The 13,586-nt window shown below is 45.9% G+C and overlaps 1 protein-coding gene across 3 annotated transcripts in view; it reads left to right on the plus strand.

The window, feature by feature from the left end:
* Positions 1-12,646, plus strand: part of LOC142379103 (uncharacterized) — a 49,294-nt gene extending 36,648 nt beyond the window's left edge. For 2 of the 3 annotated variants that reach the window (XM_075464213.1, XM_075464215.1), the window contains 16 exons: positions 5,514-5,548; positions 5,640-5,680; positions 5,986-6,017; positions 6,134-6,253; positions 7,094-7,225; positions 7,369-7,410; positions 7,597-7,734; positions 7,848-8,012; positions 8,086-8,481; positions 8,593-9,045; positions 9,251-9,418; positions 10,433-10,625; positions 10,704-10,991; positions 11,338-11,475; positions 11,565-11,686; positions 12,391-12,645. In XM_075464213.1, the coding sequence (XP_075320328.1) occupies positions 5,514-5,548; positions 5,640-5,680; positions 5,986-6,017; positions 6,134-6,253; positions 7,094-7,225; positions 7,369-7,410; positions 7,597-7,734; positions 7,848-8,012; positions 8,086-8,481; positions 8,593-9,045; positions 9,251-9,418; positions 10,433-10,625; positions 10,704-10,991; positions 11,338-11,475; positions 11,565-11,686; positions 12,391-12,417 (2,490 nt within the window). In that variant the 3' untranslated portion in view covers positions 12,418-12,645. Of the gene's footprint in view, positions 1-5,513; positions 5,549-5,639; positions 5,681-5,985; positions 6,018-6,133; positions 6,254-7,093; positions 7,226-7,368; positions 7,411-7,596; positions 7,735-7,847; positions 8,013-8,085; positions 8,482-8,592; positions 9,046-9,250; positions 9,419-10,432; positions 10,626-10,703; positions 10,992-11,337; positions 11,476-11,564; positions 11,687-12,390 lie in introns of all 3 variants that reach the window. The other variant, XM_075464214.1, reaches the window with a different exon arrangement.
* The last annotated feature ends 940 nt before the right edge of the window (positions 12,647-13,586 follow it).

The following is a 13,586-nucleotide window of genomic DNA, read 5'->3' on the forward strand; positions in this document are numbered from 1 at the left end:
ACTTCGGTGACTAGGCCTACTGTAACGATAACTGCTGCCTGTAGTGCTACGTCTGTTTCCATATACTCGCGCTGCCACACAAACCTGTCGCCTAGGTTACCACACAGGCCCCGGAGACTGACGTGGAGGCGAGATGTAAGTGCTGTCGTAAACAATTCAAACTTACAACATTAGGTCACCTTGCCCTGGACATGAGGAGCGCAAAACATGCTAAGCTAGCTCAAGAACGTCAACCCTTCTTTGCTGAGCTTGGCCATAGCAGATATATTTGAGAGCACTAGCAATGAACATGGAATGCCATTTTGTTATCGATCACAACAGTAGCTTTAACGTAGCTGTTCTGAAGCAGTTCCGACTATGGCTAAGATGACAACAGTGCTTTATGTTACAAAGAAAATGGCGATGTATTTTGGTGTGCTACAGCGTGCTTAGCGTGGCTTATTTCTGTGACATGAGAGGTCAGTGGTGAATGTTGACGGCAGCTTTGTAAAACTCGTATGAATCGTGAATCACAGGAGGACAACTTCTCTCGTTAGCGGTATTTATTCGGGACAAAACGCATAACAATGCAATGAAGCGCATTTTAAATCGCCGAAAATATTGTACTTTGTACTAAGTACAGTTGTCAAAAGTACACTTTAAGCATATGTGTTTTTTTACCTGTGTTTTCAATTACTTGACCTATCCACAATATGTACAGTGACTGCTCTGCATGACCTGTGAAATAACATATTTTAAACTGATTTGTGTACGTGGTGTTTTGTGTCCTAGAGGGGATCGAACCCCCCAGGGTCGCGACCCCAGTCTTAATTTTCATTTTTTGTGGTCTTAAAAAGGTCTTAAATTTCATGTGGTCAAACCTGGGGATACCCTGCCTGTGCTCTGAATCGGTTTGAATCGTAGGTCCTGTGCTCTGAATCGGTTTGAATCGTAGGTCCTGTGCTCTTGAATCGTAGGTCCTGTGCTCTTGAATCGTAGGTCCTGTGCTCTTGAATCGTAGGTCCTGTGCTCTGAATCGTAGGTCCTGTGCTCTTGAATCGTAGGTCCTGTGCTCTTGCGCTTTGAATCGTAGGTCCTGTGCTCTGAATCGTAGGTCCTGTGCTCTGAATCGTAGGCCCTGTGCTCTGAATCGTAGGCCCTGTGCTCTGAATCGTAGGCCCTGTGCTCTGAATCGCTTTGAATCGTAGGTCCTGTGCTCTGAATCGTAGGTCCTGTGCTCTGAATCGCTTTGAATCGTAGGTCCTGTACTCTGAATCGTAGGTCCTGTGCTCTGAATCGCTTTGAATCGTAGGCCCTGTGCTCTGAATCGTAGGTCCTGTGCTCTGAATCGCTTTGAATCGTAGGCCCTGTGCTCTGAATCGTAGGCCCTGTGCTCTGAATCGTAGGTCCTGTGCTCTGAATCTATACTCGCTTGTGTGATTTTGAAAATTACAGTCATACAATGTATTGAACAACAAAGACATTTTTCACGGCTTTAGCAGTTTTATAGTCCAGCGCAACGTGTAAAAGTAGCTCAGTCTCGCTATCAGTCCACTAGTGGTGCAACGGATCATCATTGATCCGTGATCCGTTCGGATCAATTATTTCGGTTCGGCACACACATGATCCGCGGATTGATTTATGAAAAAAAAAAAATTGTGCGCATGTTCAGTCCTCACACAGCCGTTACAATTCCTGCTAGTTCCAGGGACAGGGCTACTTTCCACGCTCTGGGTAAAAGTCTGCAACAGTTCCCTCTTCAATAAGCAAACAGTCCTATGGCTCGTTTGTGATTTATTGCCCTCAGCGTACAACACGTAGAACAGTGGGCATGGAAAATAAAAGTAGGCTAGACTTCGGTGACTAGGCCTACTGTAACGATAACTGCTGCCTGTAGTGCTACGTCTGTTTCCATATACTCGCGCTGCCACACAAACCTGTCGCCTAGGTTACCACACAGACATAACACGTAGCTGACATAGCGATAGCTAACATAAAGAAAACCCCTAACCTGCAACACAGTGTGGTCATGGCGAGCGGAGGAACAGAAGAGCTTGAACGCCCCACGTCATTTAAATCCCCTGTTTGGGAGCATTTTTAGCTTCCCTGTCAAATTTAAAGCGGAACTCACCCTTTAAACAACATCGTGCCCAATCACTATATTTGACCATAATATAATAGTGAATTGTGCTGCCACTGGGTATTATGTCTTCATATTAAATATAAAACCTTTGCATTTTTTAGAAATGGTGATTTGACGCGTCATGAAATCACCGGAAGAAAAAATAACAAACTACAACAATTCTAATTAGTTATAGTTCTACTTCATGCACGTAGTTCTAGCTGCTATAACAACCATGTAATATCCTGGAACTTGGCGTCGCTAGCCTAATGCAAAAGGCAGAGAGCGAGCGATTCTGTTGTCAAGAACCTGGGAGCTAATGTGCCCTGTTAGCACTTCGTGGATACTACTGAAACGTGAAGATTGTGACGACGTGACAAATTTGTTTTGTTTAGATCAGCCACTCTCAGAGATCGCATGAAACACCGATGACGGTGTGTTAGCTCTGTGTTTGGGTAACCCAGCTTGACCGTCGGAGCCCAGTCCACTGACAGTAGCTAACAACGCGCTGGGGCAGCCTTCAAAACAAAGCCCAAACGTAGCCCGTATTACATTACTGTCGACTGGCATTTAGCAACATAATACTTTACTGCACTACTACTAAACAGTTAGATTTCGCGCATACCTTTGACGAAGTGGTCACCGCAGACACGAGCATTTGCAGATTGAGCTCCTCCAGTCTGTAAACGTAGGTTAGCTATCCACTTTTTGCGGCGTTGTTCTGAGTTTTTTTCCATTTCTCACCTCTATGGGCGATTACCTTCGGTACTCGATAGTAACCCTTTCCCTTCTCTCGGTTAGACCGACTGCTACATCCAAAAACGGCACAAAACTGAGGCATTTTGGGCAAAAAGTGGCAGACAAAACACAGTTGCCCACCACCTGGGTTAGCGCGCTTAGAAAAATACGGAAGTGACGTCAAGTGAAACCCTTCTACATTAGAACTATAACTAATTAGAATTGTTGTAGTTTGTTATTTTTTCTTCCGGTGATTTCATGACGCGTCAAATCACCATTTCTAAAAAAATGCAAAGGTTTTATATTTAATATGAAGACATAATACCCAGTGGCAGCACAATTCACTATTATATTATGGTCAAATATAGTGATTGGGCACGACGTTGTTTAAAGGGTGAGTTCCGCTTTAATGAAGAAGGAAAGAGGTTGGTGGATAAAACCGTGACGGTGTGTAGGCACTGTGGCACAAGAAAGCCACACAACAGTGGAAACACATCGAGCATGGCCACGCATTTGCAGCGACATCACCCCGGTGTTTCACTGACAGGAGTGAAACCGAAAGCGGCTCAACAACTGCTCATCACCGCGGCATTTAAGCAGCCCCTTCCTTCACAATCACAAACGCTATCGGTGTATTTTTATGTTGCACTTTAAGTTGTTTTTCTTTGATTATGTTGAAAAGAAGATGTTAATTGTGCACTTTAAGTTGATTTTATATATTTCAATTTAATAATTTAAGTGTTAATAAACAAAAAGACAAAACATGTTTATTTGTCTTGTCTATTTTTTTTTTTTTTTTTTTTTTTTTTTTTTTTGCTGATCCGAAAAATGATCCGATCCGTGACTCTGATCCGAGGAACGATCCGAACCGTGAGATTTTTGATCCGTTGCACCCCTACAGTCCACACACATGAGCCTGGCGCCATATTTTCTTCTTGAAAAGGATCCGGAAGTTCTTCCTGTCAGCGGTTCTCTATTAGGCTTCTGATTGGCTTGTGTGGAATTCTCATCGTTCTAACACTGCCACCGTCAGGCTTGGCGTAATTTAACAGCTCTTGATAGCGTATTTATGCGGATCAATGTAGACGTGGTTTTTTTTAAAAACGGGGCTGTGTGCACCTAGTTTTTTTTGCAAACGAAGGTTAGAAAATATGCGTTTATCAAAATACCCGGGTATGTGTAAACAGCACCTAAGGCTTCTGTAACAGCCAACAGAGCCGTTTCAGTGGAGTGGCCACTTTTAAACCCAGATTGCTTTGGATCAAGGAGATTGTTTTGAATGAGAGAGGGGGGGAGAAGTGGGTGGGCTGCAGGTTGCGGAGGAATGGGTGGAAGCAGTGGGTCTTCCTGGGAGAGTCACTTTGAAGTAGGGTTGGGCGATATGGGGAAAAAGTCATATCATGATATTCTTTTTTTATATCAGTCGATATCGATGTATACCGGCTCCATAGCTTTTAGCATCCACTTGAAGCTCTTATTTTCCATTGTGCTTATTGGCAGCATGGCAGCATGCCTTTTACAGTACAATAAGCTGCCTCTGTAATATCACGGTGTCTCTTAGATTAGTTTGTCACACGGCGCTGGATAAAGCAGACTCTGGGCTTCTGCTGCTGCTGCACAGGCGCTGTTATCGGGGGAAGATTAGTGATGAAACAGATTAGCGGTATTCCCCGTCTTTGTCGGAACATAATTTGCAGTGCACGCTACTCTGTTTGTGTCTGACTTCAAAAAACGAAAATACCTCCACACCACCGAACTTTTTCATTTTCTTCTTTTATACGGCTGCAGCAGCACAAACAAACACGCCACGACTAGCTGCTGGCATGGCTCTATTCCAGCCACGTGATTGGTTCAGCGGGGCGCAACTCTCGTTGTCATTGGCTATTCGTATTGTCTGTCAAAAGATCGGACGAATGTAATCTATGGAAAAGTATATCAACCATGTTTCATATCTCTATGGAGGAAAAGTTATTCCTCCATAGCTATCGTCACGGTTTTATGGCCCAGCCCTACTCTGAAGTGAATAAAATAGTGGTCAGAAAAGTGCAGAGGTGTCACAGAGACTGTGGCACAGTTTCTTATGAAGATAACTCAAATATCTATGTCTGATTAAGGACTGTAGAGTGTTGCAGGATTCTTGGCCTTTTATCTATGCCACATGATTGGGACACACTTGATGCTGTGGTACAGAAGATAATTCTGAATCCAGCAGGAAGTTTCAACATTTATGTAGTGTAATTAACATAAAGCATAAACTTTGACTTGTGAACAGCAGTCCCGATGATACGGCTGGTACAGTCTGATCTGGAAACCGTCATGTCTGAACCTATAAATCTTGTAGTGATCACCAGCCTCTGCTGGATTCTGCAGTTTTCCACACGCTGGGCTAACACCTGTACACATACACCGTCGCTCTCCTGGCATCACTGAAAGCAGATGCTGCTCCACAACAGAAAGCTTTTGAATGTTTTTGCTTCATAAGAATAAACTTTCTAATAACATAATAAAAGTTTGTAAAATCATATGTGAGATCAGGATGGACTGTGTTTGGTCTGTTAGAGTAAGCTTGGAGAGTAAAGATGCAGGCGCTGTTGAAACACACCTTCCTTTCTGGGTGGCATTAAATATTCTCATGTGCATTCTCCTAATGTACATGCTTTTTTTTTTCTTCCAGAAAGCTGAAGATGGACGATCTTCTGATGCCAACAGGTTTGTCATTTAATTTGTCCCTCTGCACACTCTGCAGACACCCTGCCTATCTCAGCCCTCACCAGAACTATGACCTCTGCTCTGTTTCCAGTAAACTTGCTCCAGAACAGGACCAAGCTGGGAAACCCTCTGGTAGGAAATCTGTTCAATGCTCTCCTTGTAGTTTGTGGAACTGTTGAACTGTAATGTGTTAAATCTTTTCTTTAACTCTGACCACATTTATATCAATGATGGTGAAAACACCATTAACTTCAACAGTATGGCAATTTCCATTTAGAATAAAAGTGTAAGTTTGCCAGTGGAAAGGGTAAACCTTTATGAACCAGGTGGTTTTTAAGACCTGCTTCCACCTCTGTAGAGGTCAAGACTTTTTACCCAGGTGTGCAGTAGAAAACATACTGACTGTGACTCTTCCCTCCTGCTCCTGCTCCACCCAGCAGGAAATGAGGCTGACGTGACTGAGGACCAGGTACATGCTCCAAATACTACTACTCAAGTGCATAAATGTGATCAGCAGGTAAAATTCTGTTTAAAAAAAAAACATTCAACATGATGTTTGACTTCTCAATGCAATGTCTTCAACAGAAGTGCAAGGTGTTGGTCGCAGGCCTTCCTGAGACGGGTTGGTCAGAGAGTGATATCGTCCAGTTGGTCCAGCCCTATGGCAGCCCCTCTGACATCATCTTGGCGACACACATCGGAAAGGTTAGCGTCAGCGCTTTGATGGTTTAATGAAGGTCTGACCTTCCGATTGGCTTTTAAAGAAGTTTGACAGCCTGTTGTGTAAGAAGTAAAACTAAAGCTGAAATGAAGTGCCCCAGCTTACTGGACCGATGTATTTGAGTAAAATCTGCCTGAATTGCAATATATTTCATGTTAGCCTCATAACCTTTCCCCCTTTTTTAAACAATGTACAGAATAAATGTGCTCTTGAACAGTACAGATAGATTTTCCACAAAACTTAGAATGTCAACTGTTTCCACTTGAATGCAGCTGGGCACCTGTGCCAGGAATGGCATGTTTAACTTTATTGCACTGAGGGCTGTGCACATACAGCTGAATGTTAGATCCATGAGTCAGTAAGATCCAGGGGTCAGTGCTACCAGCTGAATGTAAGATCCAGGGGTCAGTGCTGCCAGCTGAATGTAAGATCCAGGGGTCAGTGCTACCAGCTGAATGTAAGATCCAGGGGTCAGTGCTACCAGCTGAATGTAAGATCCATGGGTCAGTAAGATCCAGGGGTCAGTGCTGCCAGCTGAATGTAAGATCCAGGGGTCAGTGCTGCCAGCTGAATGTAAGATCCATGGGTCAGTGCTACCAGCTGAATGTAAGATCCAGGGGTCAGTGCTGCCAGCTGAATGTAAGATCCATGGGTCAGTAAGATCCAGGGGTCAGTGCTGCCAGCTGAATGTAAGATCCATGGGATTGACTGAGATATCCTTTTCGTGGAGTTCTCATTTTTGACTGACCATTGGCCTTAAGTATGATATAGAAACGGTTGATGTGCCTGCAACAAAGCATTAAGCACATTGTTTTTTATGTTAGGCACTGGTGTCGCTGCCTGACCTGGATGTTGCTCAAGAGTTGGTGAAGGTCCACAGCTTCAAGCCTGCAAGTGTGAATGACTCGGAGGTGAACATCAGTCTTGTGAACCAGCACGTCAGCCTCAGCACGCCGGTAGGGCTCCAGCTACATCTGCACCGTCAATAATATCTGATTAGTTTTGGTTCTTTGGTTTTTTGTTTTCCTTCTTCCATTTTTGTGCTTAATAATATATGTTCACTTATTACTGACTGATTGTCCAAAAACTCATCACACAGGTGTCTCTCTACAATCTTCTCATGGGTTCAGTGGATCCATCAGTAAGTATACTTTTGATGGTACGATCGCTCTGCTTCTGGTGAGCATGTGAAACGCAGGGATACCTGTAATGCCTTTTAGTACGGCTGCTTTTTTTTTTGGTAGGAGCTTGTTGAACTATATTTGACATGGAAATAATGTAATGCTGCAGAATAGCTCACACAGGTGGTTCTCCTTCTCTCTTGCAGGAAAGTTCAGCTCTGGTTGGCTGGAGCAGCCTGCTGGTAATCAGGAATGTTCCCGACACGGTGTCGGCTTCCTCTGAGGTCCTGAAACTGGTGCGCCGCTTTGGTACCGTCATTAAGACTCTGGTTCTCAACAACATGGTGAGGGCTGTTTGTTGTGAACTCTCCTTATGAGTTTCACTCCCACAGTTCAGATCCCACTCTTTCTTTGTAAGATACATAAATGGAGGGTGCTGTTGTGTCTTCCTGCTCAGGTCATTTGTGAGATGGCAACGGCGGCCATGGCTTTGTCTGTCTACAAACGCTTTCAGATGTTTCCGTGCATCATCCAGAACAACCCTCTGTTTTTCTCCCGAAAGCCCGACCCCAAAGCCAACCCGCAGAGCAAAGTTATCGCTGCCTTCCAGGACTCACCTGAGGTTAGTGGCTTTGATCCTTTCCACTGGTTGTTGCACATGAGTGCTGTCAGTACCTCTGTATGTCTGGTTGCAGGATAAACCTGCTAATGGTGAAAACCAAACGGCAGCCGCTGCAGAAGAAGAGGTGACGGCACATGAGGCAAACTCAGAATCTTCATTGGAGGCGATGGAAAAAGATGGTGATGACAAGATAAAGAGCACAGAGAAGACAACTGAAGATGAATCTTTGGGGGAAAATGACAGCAAAGATGAGAGTGTTAAAAAGGGGGAGCTCTTTACTTCATCATCAGCTACAGCAGACACAGACCTGGTGACAGAGATGAGAGGAACATTAGCTGGTGAAGCTGAGGCAGCACAAGTCAAAGCTGTCATTGCATCCGAAGTGATTTCTGTTGGAGTGGAGACAAACCCACCCACTTCTGACGGCAGCTCAGCTTCCCAAGAGACAGCCATGCCAGAGCTCCCCAAGGTTAATGATCCATTCACACTTTCAACCTGCAGCACATGAACTGATATTCAGTTTTAACATCCTACTTTTCTATTTTCTATTTTCTTTTCTATTCTTTCGCTGTTTGAGCAGATGACTCAAGCTATGGTGAACGCGCTGCTTGTGGAGTGCAGAACCAGGACGTCAAGCCATCCAAGCAACGCAGCAGCTCCCCCCACCGGAGAGGAGGAGGCTCAAACGGACACGGAGCCGGGGGGCAAAGCTGCAGAGGAGACCAAGAAGGTGGCCAAGAGCTCCACGGGAGAGGAGGAGGAGGAGGAGGGGAAGAAGCAGGAGAGGGAGGCCAGAAAGGAGAGGGAGAGGGAGAAGAGGGCCAAGAGAGAGAAGGAACGGGCTGAAAAGGCCAGGAGGGAGAGGAGGGATGAGGAAAGAAGGGAGGGTGACAGGAGAGAGAGGGACAGAAAGGAGAGGAAAAGGGCCTATGGTGAAGGGTTGTCAGGGTCCAGGTCATCCTACAGATCGGAGGGATACAGGCAGAGCTCCTGGAGGGAAGAAAGGGCCAGTCTGGAAGCTGGAAGCAAAAAGGTGAGCACACACTGCCCAGTCAGCTGCAGAAAGCTGCAGAAAGCTGCAGAATGCTGCAGAATGCTGCAGAAAGCTGCAGAAAGCTGCAGAATGCTGCAGAAAGCTGCAGAAAGCTGCAGAAAGCTGCAGAATGCTGCAAAAAGCTGCAGAAAGCTGCAGAATGCTGCATCTCACACTTTCTGCTTTTGTCTGGGTGGAACTTCAGGAGGAAGAGGACTTTGACGAGTTCCCCTTCAACTTGAGCGACTTTGTGACCGTAGATGAAGTTGGAGATGTGACTGACCTTCCTCAGTCTCCATCTCCCACTGTTCCCATGGAAACGCCAGAAGAAGCAGATGGTGCTCCTAAACCTGGCCAGCAGGACGCTCCTGAGGTACTTTATTTAGCTTCTGTTGCATGTTTGCAGGCTTGTTCACCACTGGGCAAGAACCAGTTGGTTTCACTTCTTTCACCCTCCATGTTGGACATTTTTCAAACAAAGATGCTCCAACCTTTCAGATGTCCCCTGGCTCCATGTAACATGCAGATTGTCAGTGCTACTCCAGATGTTGTGAAGGTTAGCTGTTTTCATTTAGTTTGGATATTCTGTTTTCAGATTCCCTCTGTCTGAACTCTCTCCTTTAAAACACCCAGAGTTCTTCTTCTGCACGCACTTCGAAGAAGCTCCATCCGTATCTTACTTTGGAGATGTTGATGTTTCCTTCAGTGGCCCTTTCAGTGGCCCTTTCCGTGGCCCTTCAGTGGCCCTTTCAGTGGCCCTTTCCGTGGCCCTTTCAGTGGCCCTTTCCGTGGCCCTTTCCGTGGCCCTTCAGTGGCCCTTTCAGTGGCCCTTCAGTGGCCCTTTCAGTGGCCCTTCCGTGGCCCTTTCAGTGGCCCTTTCAGTGGCCCTTCAGTGGCCCTTTCCCTGGCCCTTCAGTGGCCCTTTCAGTGGCCCTTTCCGTGGCCCTTTCCGTGGCCCTTTCCGTGGCCCTTTCCGTGGCCCTTTCCGTGGCCCTTTCAGTGGCCCTTTCAGTGGCCCTTTCCGTGGCCCTTTCAGTGGCCCTTTCAGTGGCCCTTTCCGTGGCCCTTTCCGTGGCCCCTGTAAACACTGTTCTGTGACTTCAGTCCCAAACGTCTCCCCAGTGAGCCTGAACTGAAGCATCATCGGTGATGGAGCAGAACACTGAGCTGAGGAAGTATTTTTCCATTCTCTCCACCAGATTATAGAAGCTTCTCATTTTTCTCCCTTTTACACATTTAATAATCTGAAAGTTCACCAGTCAGAACTAACCAAAAATAAGGCAACATTTTTTTATTTTGATAACTCTATATTGTTGTTGTCATCAGAGACTTTTCCTTGTGTTTCCTCGGTTTAATCCTGTTATCTCCTGCTCCTCTAACCCTCCAGGACACACCTACGGAGGCCCCGGAGGCCCCGGAGGCCCCAGAGGCCCCGGTGACTCTGGCAGAGTCTGACGAGCAGACGGCAGAGTCTGGAGATGCAGACCTGCCCACAGCTGGTTTGAAGCCGTCTCTGGAGCTCAATACTGCAGAAGCATGTCACCCAGAAGCCGCCCCGGCTGATGTCCCACCTGACCTGGGTACGGCTGTCACACCACAGAAACGCTCTTTAATTCTGTACTGGGTGTTTTTGGCTCAACTCTTTCACTCCTCTTTAGAATCGACAGTGAAAGCTCCTCAGGGCTCCACCCCAGGTGGTCACCCTTCTTCAATGGCTGAGCCCCCCTCAGACAGCCCAGCAGCTGATGAAGGCACTGCAGGGAAGGAGAGCGGTCCTGTTGATCCCAGTCAGGCCAACGACGAGGAGGTGGGGGAGCCGGTGCAGGAAGGGGAGGAGCCAGTGCAGGAAAGGGAGGAGCCGGTGCAGGAAGGGGAGGAGCCGGTGCAGGAAGGGGAGGAGCCAGTGCAGGATGAAGACAGAGAGGAGATGGCAGGTGTTGCAGCACGTAAGCTTGGTTCGGTTTTGTTTGGAACATTTAGCACCCTGAAGCAGCAGCGTTCTGCTTTTCCTTTGGGCAGAAGATATCCAGTTGGGATGCTCAGATTCTGAAATAATTGAAGCCATGTTGACGACTCTGTCATCTCCACACTTAGCAGTTAGGGACACATTCCAGATTGATTGAGCTTTCAGCTCGAGCTTCAGCACAAAGTTAGTTTTCCACAGCGATGCGTTGTGTTCTGATGCTGCCAAGATGAGGACATCTGCAGCTGTTCGGCCATCTGTAGAAACCAAGAGCAGGTGTTTCTTTATCAGTCCTTGGCCTACATTTTGAAGTCGGTTGTTTTTTACAGGAGAGCTGCAGAAGGCTGAGGATCACAGCAACACCCAAGAGGAGAGCATAAAGACAGAATTAAAGATGGAGACAGCCATGGAGACAGCCATGGAAACACACGAGCCCTTCCCTCCGTATGACCCCAACAGGCCTGTTGGTGAGATGGTTAGCTGAATAAATCCTGATGAAATGTGATGTTGCCTTTCCAGCCCTAAACTTTGTGTGGATGTGCTTGTGTGGCTACAGGTGTGGAGTATTTGGTCCCAAAGACAGGCTTCTTCTGTAAGGTGTGCAGTCGGTTCTTCAGTGGAGCCAAGGTGGCCGAGATCAACCACTGCAAAACCCTGAAACACTACGAGAACCTGCAGGTAAGGGCCACACACTCACACACACACTCAAACACACTCACTGCAACCTGCAGGTAAGGGCCACACTCACTGCAACCTGCAGGTAAGGGCCACACTCACTGCAACCTGCAGGTAAGGGCCACACTCACTGCAACCTGCAGGTAAGGGCCACACTCACTGCAACCTGCAGGTAAGGGCCACACTCACTGCAACCTGCAGGTAAGGGCCACACTCACTGCAACCTGCAGGTAAGGGCCACACACTCACACACACACTCAAACACACTCACTGCAACCTGCAGGTAAGGGCCACACTCACTGCCAGCTCCATTCATGCTCCTCGCAGCGAGAGAAGTATCCAGATCAGACTCTGTGGAATGAAGGAAGTCATGTCATGGGATTTTTCCTTTGCAGAAGTTCTGAAAATCCTTTTTTCTTTCTGATTAGAACTTGTTCTGTGATGTAAATGTTGTCTTCGCCTCCATCATCCTGCTGTAAAGCTCCAGTTTAGCTTCACCTGAGTTTAAAGTCCACAGCTGACCGTACTTTCCATCATTTAACTCGGCTGCTGCAGTACATGCTTCAGCAGCAGGAGCAGAAAGCATGCCGTAGGAAAGCTTAGTTACAGCAACATGTATGTGATGAACAGGCCTGAAGATGACGTGTTCAGATGCAGATTCCACAGTTCAGCCACTGATGGAGCCGCTCTCGTGTGCTCTCTTGCAGAAATTCCTGCAGGCTACCAAACATTGAACCCGACCGCCAAACCGACCGAATGCTTCTATGAAACGCTGTGGCCACACTGGGAGTCCAGATCTGTATCTTGATGTTGATTCGTCTCATCATGTTTCAGTTGAATTACGTGGCATTGACACACCCCCCCCCCAATGAATGAAAACTGTATATTGGATGAGTGCTACCAGAAGGAACTATCACGATCATTAAAGCCTTTTTACTGTACATAAACATGTTATATCTCATCCTTTTAGCTGGAACATGCATAAGAAATAATTGAATAATTTATTGAGATTGATAAATAATGTATGTGCACTGCATATTTTCATATTTCATTTTTGAAGTCTCACCTCTGCACATCTACAGTCACCCATTGCTTCAGTACAGAAATGTATGGCTTTCATTCACAAATATGCTATCCCCACTGAAAGGTTGTCGGTTTGAATACAAAGCGCAGGAGTCGTCACTTTGCTGAAGTTCAGCTGCTTGTAAACAGAGGTTTGGTTACCAGTGAAATCCTCCCCATCTAATATGTAGTGAAGCAGAAGACGGTCCTGTTTTAAGCAGATTATTTAGTAGCAGGGTTGGAGAATCTCATGTGTGATCTACACGTGGAGCCTCTTCCATCGCTGCATCTGCACTGCACACTGGGTGCTCTTTAACCCATTTAGGCCTAAGACGCCTGGAAAAGAATGCCTGTAAAACCTATGGGCGATTTCAGAAAGACCCCCTAAAACCTGAAGTTTTTCTGGAAATTCAGCAATTACTAAATGATTGATTTCTCAGCCTCTGTAGCAGATAGAAACAAAATTCAAAAAGTATTTGCGAGCTTACACCTGTGGCTTTCTTTGGAAATTGAGTTTATTTACATACACCTTCACGAAAATAGAAAATGTAAAAAGTAAAGTGCAGGAACAGTGCTATTTTCAATAAAAAAAAAAAGTAATAAAATAAAAAGTAAAGTGCAGGAACAGTGCTATTTTCAATTAGAAAACAGTAATAAAATTAAATTAAATTTTATATTTAAATTATTTATTTATCTATTTATTTTATCGCCAGTCTCTTCGTACTGGCAGCACAAGCAGCCCATACACATCCCAATAAACGTTTTCATCTCCGGCACAGTTACGTGTGACCACCTTGCCATCTTTGCTCGAGCTGAAATCTGAAGTACCTGGTCACTGTAT

This window comes from Odontesthes bonariensis, chromosome 4 (assembly GCF_027942865.1).
Source record: "Odontesthes bonariensis isolate fOdoBon6 chromosome 4, fOdoBon6.hap1, whole genome shotgun sequence".
NCBI lineage: Eukaryota > Metazoa > Chordata > Actinopteri > Atheriniformes > Atherinopsidae > Odontesthes > Odontesthes bonariensis.